Below are 9,886 nucleotides of genomic sequence, written 5' to 3' on the forward strand. Positions count from 1 at the left end.
AAATAAACTATTCTTTTTTTGCAATTAGTGCCATACATAAGCTGATTGTAAGCCTTGTCTCCTCTTTCCAATTCCAGCTTAACAAAAACTTATAAGGAACTCCTGCACTGTAATCTCTCTTGTTAACACTTCCCAAGGATTGGCTTGTTTTACACAACATCCAGGCTGGGCCATCAATTCCCTCTAGTTGACCTCACCTTGGCCAGGGCAACTCCCCATACCTCAGAGATGGGGGTGGCCAAAGTCATCCGGCACTTCAGCGGGGCTGATGGGGCAGGAGAACTCCAAGAAGATGAGCCAGTGGAATCCCCCAAGAACTGCCATAATGGCAAGCTTGTCACCATCCAGCCACGCAGCCGTTTTGTGAAGAAGGATGGACACTGCAATGTGCAGTTTGTCAACATGAGTGAAAAGGGTCAGCGGTATCTTACTGATATCTTCACCACCTGTGTGGATATCCGCTGGCGCTGGATGTTCCTCATCTTCTGCCTTTCTTTTGTGCTCTCCTGGCTTCTCTTTGGCTTCACCTTCTGGCTCATAGCTGCACTTCATGGAGATCTTGCACCTGAGCGACCCCCCAACTCAAGGTCTTGTTTCTCTGAGGTTACCAGTTTCATGGCTGCCTTCCTCTTCTCCTTGGAGACCCAGACGTCCATTGGATATGGCTTCCGTAGCGTGACAGAGGAATGCCCCTCGGCTGTCCTGGCTGTGGTCTTGCAGTGCATTCTGGGATGCATCATTGATGCCTTCATCATTGGTGCCATTATGGCCAAGATAGCCAAGCCAAAGAAACGCAACGAGACCCTTGTTTTTAGCGAGACTGCTGTGGTGGCCATGCGAGATGGAAAGCTCTGCCTTATGTGGCGTGTGGCTAACCTGCGGAAGAGCCACCTGGTAGAGGCCCATGTCCGTGCACAACTGTTGCAGGTAAGGAGAATATTGGTGACAAACCTATCAGTAACAGTGAAAAAGGGAGTAAGACATTTGGGGAAATTTTAAGATATATTCTTCTGTGGTACTTGGATGGATATATAGGAAGGATGAAATGAATCCAGACTGGGAAGAGAGTGAGAAAGCTAGTCAGAGAAAATTTGGAGGAGACAAATCTGGCCAGAAAATTGAGAGTAGCAGCTACAGGAATACTAATATAGGATGGATGGATGGATTTAAGAAGTGAGAAACTGAATTATGGTGGATCTGGAAGGAATGATGAATACAAGGTTGGTTGTAGGCTGTTTAAGCTCTACATACCATGTGATAATCATGCCTAGATCAAACAACCTTGGTGTGATCTAGGCTGTATACTGAGAGAGCCAACAATTAAAATTGCATTTTTTCCCAATCATCAGAAATGTCTGTTGGCTCCACAAGATGGATTTTACACCTTGTCTTATATAAAAAGTCTAATATATAGCTTCTCCACCTTCCTTTGTCTCCTTTTCATGCAGCCTCGTGTGACCCCTGAAGGCGAGTACATTCCTCTGGATCACAGTGATGTCAATGTGGGCTTTGACAGTGGCACTGACCGCATTTTTCTGGTCTCCCCTGTGACCATTGTGCATGAGATCGATGCAGAAAGCCCTCTGTATGAGTATGGCCCTATGGAGCTGGCCAATGCTGACTTTGAACTGGTGGTCATTTTGGAAGGTATGGTAGAAGCTACCGCCATGACCACTCAATGCCGTAGTTCCTATCTGCCAAGTGAACTGCGCTGGGGACATCGCTTTGAACCTGTACTCTTTGAACGGCGTGGGCATTATGAGGTCGATTACCAGCACTTCCATCGTACATATGAAGTGCCTGGAACCCCAGGATGCAGTGCCAAGGAACTCAGCCATCGTAGACACAGGGCCTCCCCCGTTGGAACCACTGCTGCTCGTGCTTCCTTCTGCTATGAGAATGAAGTGGCACTTACAACCTGTCATGAGGAAGAAGAGGAGGAAGAAAGCCATGGAAAACAGCGGGTGAGTGTGGAGAATGAAACAACCACTACCACGTGACGTGATCCATGTCCCTCAACTGAGGAGAGCTGAGGAAAGAAGGGGTAGCACCCACACCAGACTTCACATAGTTGGGCTGTTAAAACAATTGGCCAAAGGACCACATTTTCACACTTTGACTGACTGTCCCATCCCCCCCAAAAGCATCTCAGCTTGGTCGTTTGCTAGAAGAAATACCATGGAACAAACAGAAGACTTTTCTAGATCATTTGTCTCTGAGGAGAGTTAAGGAGTTATAGATATACAATATGTCTATGTGAGGGGAAAGAGGAGAGTTTAAGCACAGGGAAACTTGCAAGAAAGAATACCTATTTCATGGGGCTTCAAAACAGCCCACGGATAACCTGATGTTTGTGTTAATACAAATTAAGATAAAAGTAGTTAGATGGAAGTCTGATGGATCAACAATATGTTTATTGTAAGGAGCTTGAAAGCTCTGTAAGAAGATGCTTTATGATGCTCTACTAATGGCGGTCCCATTGTAGCTGTCTTCTTTATGAAGTTCCAGGAGACAAAAGGAGAAGAAGCATTCTGTGAACAGTGGAAATGATGGTTAGGTGAAATTCTACAGAACTGGAATATGTCTGGTTTATATTGAAAATGCAACAGAGGGAGGCAGTTCTGCAGAGTTTAAAAATGTGCATTTCTTTTCTAGGCCATTGAGATAGAAATGATATATTCACAGGGCAATAACCTAATTATACACCCCAGGAATTCCCCTTTCTCAAGACCTGATGTGGAAACCTTTTCTAATAGTCTTGCAAAAGTAGCTGGAAATTCTTAACAAGACACATGCTAGGAAGTTTATTATTGTGGTCTGGTAATATTTGGAATAAAGGAGTCTTTATAAGAACGGATAATGTAGTGTATTGTATAACATACATGTGGAACTACAAAACAAGTGTTTGCATTAAAAATGCAATGTAACCTGTGATGTAGCCAAATGAGTTTTTCAAGCTTGTGGAATACATACATATATATAAACTTTCATATTAACATGGATATGAAAGGCTGCCTACTCTAAAAATTAATTTTTGAAAGGCAAACAAAGAGACTATAGATTGAGAGTTAAATATGTTCTGTTCTGCTCTCTTCCCCATATTGTACATGAGTGATAACAAAAACGGTCAATATTTCGTCTTCTGCTAATGTGTTCCATTGATTTCAGTGACAGATGAAAGCTTGCTAAATAGTTGTGGCACCTGGATCAGAACTTTTAAACTCCTATTTTGCTGAGCTCAGTGCCTCTCATCCATCCACTTGCTGTATGGTTAACTTTGAGGATCAGTCAGGAAAGAAGGATGGACTGGGGAGGAAGGAAGGAAAGGAAGATTATCCTAGCATCACATTAAAAACCTCAGTCTAATCATTTGCTCTGCAAAGCTCGATGCATATCAGAGCTGTGAAAAATCCTGACACAAACAGCTGCTACCCAAGCTGGTGGATGGTAGCAACATAGGCTGAAGGTCAAAGAGGTGATAGCTGAGATTGGATTTGCTGCTGGGAGCTCAGATTAATATGACACAGTTCCATCACTAATCTTGTTTTATGCCAGGCACACGGGCAGTAGAGGCAAGCACATTGGGCTGTATCCTCTTCACAGTTTTCATTCCTCTCCTATCACCCTGGACCTCAAAGCACTGGCACCCAGTCTTCATTTGGGTGCCAATAATGTGACAGAATGTCAAGAGCTCCTCGCCACCAACATAAGCAGATGACAAATTCAAGTGATAAAACATTCTCCTTAAACTTAAAATATCCTCTCATGGGTCTCTAATCTCTAGGACAAGGGCATATTTTAGATTGAAATGTGAAGGTTACCCCCAGATTGGGGCAGAGGTCAAATACACATTATTTTGTCATGATTCGTTACTGATTGATCTATAGTCTACCTAGGGCTACTTCCATACTGGTGATGTCCACTATCTTGACCAGCCAACCTTGGTCTAAGATTTCACCCCCGTTTTGTTTCTAGTATGTCTAGAAACAAAATAATAACTATCTATACTTCATTCACCTTTAATGTCACAGCTTATTCCTTTTCTACTTCCATAGGTAGTAATATTTGGTGCACCTTAACAGGCAAATTTTTGAGATACAATTATAGAAATATAAGTTGTCAGTTATCATCATCATCATCTTAACACACATTGGTATGAGTGGGAAAGGATCCTACCTGAATTTTTTTTCTGAGGTTCAGATTTAGGCTACCTCTTATACTAATAACCAGGGGTGGGTTCCTGCCAGTTCTAACCTCTTCTATAGAAGAGGTTCTACAAATCTACAGTGCCGTTTAGAACCGGTCCCAGCAGCTCCCTCCCCCTGCCCATCCGCACATCATCAAGATGAAGAGCGAGAGGAGGAATTCTGGGAGTTGAAGTCCACAAATCTTAAATCTGTCAAGTTTAAACACCCCCAGGGTATTTTTTCCAAAGGGTTAGAATTGAATTGAATTTATTATATTTCTATGCTGCCCTTTTCCCCAAAGGGGACTCAGGGCGGCTCACAACCCAAGTCAAAGGGGGGGGGGAGTACAAATAAGGGAAAAAAAGAACACGACCAAAAACAATACCACAATTTAAAACACACAACCACCATACCATTCGAGGGGGGACAAGAGCTCATTAGCCCCAGGCCTGTTGGAATAGCCAGGTTTTAAGGGCTTTGCGGAAGGCCTGGAGGGTGGTAAGGGTTCGAATCTCCACGGGGAGTTCATTTCAAAGGGCCGGGGCAGCCACAGAGAAGGCCCTCCTCCAGGTGGTCGCCAGTCGGCATTGGCCAGTGGATGGAATTCGGAGGAGGCCTAATCTGTGGGATCTAATCGGTCTATTGGAGGTAATTGGCAGCAGGCGGTCTCTCAAGTACCCATCCCTTGTTAGGGGTGCAAGGGTCTTGTAACTTGACATCTTTAAGACTTGTGTGCTTCAAATGCCAGAGTTTCTGAGCCAACAGTTTGGTTGCTAAGCAAGAGTGTTGTTAAGTGGGTTTCATCACATTTTACAAGTTGGCCATGGCCACCCAGTCACATGTCTGGCAAGCCACTCCCACCCAGTCACATGGCTGGCAAACCACTCCTACCCAGTCACATAGCCAGCAAGCCACTCCCAGAAAGCAGGCCACACCTATAGAAGAGGTTCTAAGAAATTTTGAAACCCACCACTGCTAATAACTGGCTATGAACTATATTATTTAGCACGTTCCTTATTATGTCCAGAAACCATTTTTTTCTTTAAGAAGTTCAAGGCTCATAGATGTGTGAAAATCTTCTACCATACCTTTTATTATTGCATCAGCCTTGGTTAAGATTGGCTGAAAGAAAGCAAATGGCTCTTTAAAGAATCTTAAAACCCAAGTAAAGGTTTGAGCATAGGTCTTCTTAATCCTACTGTGATTTGATTCATGCACTAGTATCTGTCCTAAGTTTCTTAAGGAAAATTTTGTCCCAGTTCTTTGTCCTTCATGATACAAGGAAGGTCCTGGTTTATTTCTTGATTGAAGCCATGTCCCCCTCTAATTTGTGACAACTGTGAAACCAGTACACAGTATAAAAACTACTTAAATGTCAAATGAAAATGCACAAAACTAAATTAACCTTTGAACAAAAGGAGATTTGTATTGGACAACTGAGAGCTATCCTCTTGAGGTTCACATGTAGGAGGTTACCTCAGAAACTATCTCATCCCAATTATACCATCCCATCTCATCCAGTCAGGCAGAGAGGATCTGTTGCAAATCTGTTTAGTTAAAGTCTTTTTAATGGTAGAATCCAGGACGAGAGCCTCCCCTGCTGTGGCCCCACCCTTTGAAACACCTTACTTCCAGAATTGAAGTGGGCCCCCATTCTTCTTGCCTTCAGAAAGTGCTGAGGCCGGGTTTTGCCAACTGGCATAATGTCAGGCTCAATAAATCAGGAGATTTATCTCAAAAATAAACTCAAAAGCATTATGAGTTTATTTCATGCCACCTCCACACAAAAATCTGATTTACTAATGGTCAATGCAAATTGGCAGCACATAACATTTAACAGACTTCAAAGTGTGGGGGGGGTAGACTTAGAGATCTTAGGGGGGCATGGTGACTCCACTCTGATGATGCTTTAAACCCCGCCTTCAACTCCTCTACACACAGGGTTTGAAGATTGGTGTCATGAGGGTGTGCTCTCCACCTTTTTAACTTTTGATACTGTAACCTTATAATTCGTTTTTTAACTTTGCTTTTATTTGTGCTTTTATATTTTGCAACATGCTTTTATTGTAAGCTATCCAGAATCACTTAGGTGAGGTAAGTAGTATAGAAATGTGATGAAAGAAAGTAAGAAAGAGAGAGAGGGAGGGAGGGAGAGAAGGAAGGAAGGAAGGAAGGAAGGAAGGAAGGAAGGAAGGAAGGAAGGAAGGAAGGAAGGAAGGAAGGAAGGAAGGAAGGAAGGAACCAGGAAACAAAAAGGTGCCATGATGAAGCTCAGCTGAGGAAGAAAGGCTCAATCAGCCTAGGGGTTAATTGGGAAGAAGTAGAAGAGAAAATTCCAGCCATTAAAGCCAACCAGAAAGCAGCCAGTGGATCCCATGGATTCCCAGCCTTTTACTTACATTGGGAACCCAGAGAAAAAAGTAACAATACTAACACTTCCAATCAAGCTACTTTACCTCTTGGCTCCAACAGCCACCCAAATAACAACATTAGGGTTGTTATGCAACAGCAAAAATGAATCAAAGGAGGGCTGGCAAAATGTACTGGTCAGGTCCTCATCCTGCTCAAATGCCTTGCACACTCCTGGGAACCCCAAGGGAAGATAATGTTTTGAAAGGAGCTATTCTTCTCCTCTTAATTCTTTCATATAAACTGAACTTGAGGATTGCTTGTGAAAGAACTGAGCAGAGATACGGAGGTTTAAGGAAAAGGATACAAGAAAGTGTATCACATATCCAAAGAATTATATTAACAAGCTTCATAAGCACATGAAAACAGTTAAGATTCACTGGAAATGAGCTATAGAAACATGGTCCATCTCTGTTCTGCATTAGCACTAAATCTATTTGCTTGGCCAATGGCCAACTGATGATCATCCACAGTGTAATTTGTTTGACATAGGTGATCTCGAAGTGACCCCCTCCTCTTGCCCTGCCTCAGGCTCAAAAATGAACACTCACACGTTTTGCTATCTGAGAGAGGCATTTTTTCCTCATCTCTGTCAGTGCCCCTAATGACAGCAGCCCACTGCAGTCTATTGTCACCTCATCCATTCCTTTGAGAGAATTCTGGCAGAAGAAATGGAGGCTTCAAGAGAGATGATGCAATCCCACTCTCTACTGTCCGTCACCGGGATTGCAAGCCTGCAACAGCACTGCATTCGGGTTTCTTTTTTTGATGCAAGAGTCTCGTCAAACTAACTCACTCCTGTGTCGCTTTAACAAGTAAGAAACATTGTACACGATACATCCAAATTTTTTTTGTAGAGTTGATCAATTGTTTCCAACATTTGTGAGCCAACAGATATTTCACCCAGACTGTAAGTCAGCAACTGTTTCTTTACATTTATCTCAGCAATAAAGAAACATGTGAAATGTTATTCTAAGTTACAGCTGCATATACCCCTCTAGTTCTTTCTTGCATCTAAGTTTTATAATTCAAGGGGAACATTACATGCATTTCTGTGCTGCATGCATTCAAAGCAGCATCAGATAGGAAAGAGTTGCAAAATTCTATATTTTGCTCCCTTCTGGTGATTGTCTAGATTTTTGCAGATAGATGTAAGAATGCTTTTTAAAAAAAGGATGTACTGTAATGTAGAGTTCACCATTCTAGGTGCAATGGACAACAACTCCTAGGGATGTCCATACATGTGCTTGGTGGGGGCAAGCATCAGATTAGGAGAAGGCTATCCTAATACAATAGGTAAGATTAAGAGTGACTGCTAAAGCCTTACCTGGCAAATTGTTTTCCATGTAATTCTAAACAGGGTTGCTCAAAAGGATTGCATACAAATCCTTATTTAGAAGAGTTGGTAAACCAATAAACAATTTTCCCTTTCTGGCATTCATCTTCTTCTAAGTGGCAATTAAGCACATAAGTAAGATAACAGATAATTTTCTGCTACAAAGCTTTACAAAGATCACTGTACCTACTAATTAGTAAGGGGTCCTTAAGTGAATTACCAGGTAAGGATACAAGAAACACAAGCAACTGTCTAGATCTCTCTTAGCAACAGCCTGCTCCTCCCTTTCTTGTCTGCTTCTGAGGCCAGCAAAATAACTTTCTGCCAACACAGCCAGGTGGTTGTATTAAAGAGCAGGCCTTCCAGCAACAGAAAAGATGCCAGCTGCGATGCTCTGCTCTGAAAATCAAGCTCTGCTTTAGTTACAGGGCCAGAAAATGGGGGACCATCCTTAAGTTTTAACATGGGACAAGACAAATAAATATCTGGCTTTGCTTCTCCAATTGCTCTCCCTTACATGGGCATGTGGGGAGGGGGGCAAAGTGGGGCAAGTGGAGGAAACCGCCAGGTATGGCAGTTTAGCCAACAACCAAATTATCCCATCATCAGATGACAGGAGCAGAAAGGCTCTGTGACTTGTCAGATGAGCTATTTCAGAACATGGGTCTAGCAATAAAATTTAACCCATGTCCCAAAAGAGCCCATGTCACAAATAACAAGTATGTTGAGCAGTGTAAAGTAACACAAGGGAGGGAGCAGCATCTGATAATGAGCAGTTTCTGTCCTTGACTAATTCTGCAAGGGAATAGCAACAGCCACAACCGGCAGCATCCAGAAAGAACCTGTGAAGTAGACAAAATCTAGCATTCCTTCCCCCAACAGCAATGGCCCTTTTTGGCAGAAACAGCAGCAATCTTATAAAGGTAATCCTGGCTTAACTATGGTAATTGGGGCCACAAATTCTGTCACTGCACGACAATCATAAAGCATGACATCATATGACCACACTGACTTATGATGGCAGTTGTGGCAGTTCTAATTGTCATAGTTAGCCGAATCCCATGAGATCCCAATGTCCCATGATTCCCGTTTGCAACTTCCTGCTGGTTTCACCACTGAAGTAGTGGTGCTAAATGTAGTGAAGGTCACAAATGGCGATCACATGGTCACGGGAGGACACTGCAATGTCCTAATTGCGAAGTAGTTGACAAGTGCCTGAATCATGACTGCGGGGATGTTGTGAAGGCCAATCTTTCAAGGAAAAGTTGCAAGTCTCCACATTCGCTATCGTAATTGCAAATTATAGCTTGAACAAATGGTTGCTGATGGGGATAAAATGAGCAACTCTTAGCTGGAGCTGCCTGTCTTTCTCCCACTTGAAACTCATCTTTGTGGTTTGGGTTCAGTTCAGTAAACACAGGTCCAGTGTTGGCACTAAACCTGAGTTTCCAAGTGATGACTTGTGCTTGATAAGTATCCACAACCTTTTGTCAAGAGAAAAGGAAAGGTGTGATTTTAACACCAGAATAGCTAGAGATGATTTAAGGCATCTCAACAACAGGATGGGGATGAGATAAAGGTAAAAGTCTCACTGATGCGGCATCTAAACCAGTGGTGGGATTCAAAAATTTTTACTACCTATTCTGTGGACATGGCATGGTGGGCGTGGCAGGGGAAGGATACTGCAAAATCCCCATTTCCTCCCGATCAGCTGGGACTCAGGAGGCAGAGAATAGATGGGGCAGGACCAGTCAGAGGTGGTATTTACCGGTTCTCCGAACTACTCTAAATTTCCGCTGTCGGTTCTCCAGAATTGGTCAGAACCTTCTGAGTACCACCTCTGATCTAAACGTAGTTGTGGTCATGGAGACACCAGTCCTATGATTTTGGCAGGCCTATGGAATTTGGGCTGCAAAAGTCTAGCTGACCACAAGATGGCAGCAAAGCGACAGCG

At 43.1% G+C, this 9,886-nt stretch overlaps 1 protein-coding gene across 1 annotated transcript; it reads left to right on the plus strand.

Annotated features, from left to right (window-relative positions):
- Positions 1-228: 228 nt before the first annotated feature.
- Positions 229-2,000, plus strand: KCNJ14 (potassium inwardly rectifying channel subfamily J member 14). Its single transcript, XM_032237492.1, has 2 exons — positions 229-927; positions 1,449-2,000. The coding sequence occupies exons 1-2, from the start codon at positions 229-231 to the stop codon at positions 1,998-2,000; spliced, it is 1,251 nt and encodes a 416-aa protein (XP_032093383.1).
- The last annotated feature ends 7,886 nt before the right edge of the window (positions 2,001-9,886 follow it).

This window comes from Thamnophis elegans, chromosome Z, assembly GCF_009769535.1.
Source record: "Thamnophis elegans isolate rThaEle1 chromosome Z, rThaEle1.pri, whole genome shotgun sequence".
Classification (NCBI taxonomy): domain Eukaryota; kingdom Metazoa; phylum Chordata; class Lepidosauria; order Squamata; family Colubridae; genus Thamnophis; species Thamnophis elegans.

Coding starts and splice junctions, on each gene's coding strand:
- KCNJ14 (XM_032237492.1), top strand. CDS start 229: ATGGGGGTGGCCAAAGTCATCCGGCACTTCAGCGGGGCTGATGGGGCA. Junction 928..1,448: donor TCCGTGCACAACTGTTGCAG/GTAAGGAGAATA, acceptor CTTTTCATGCAG/CCTCGTGTGACCCCTGAAGG.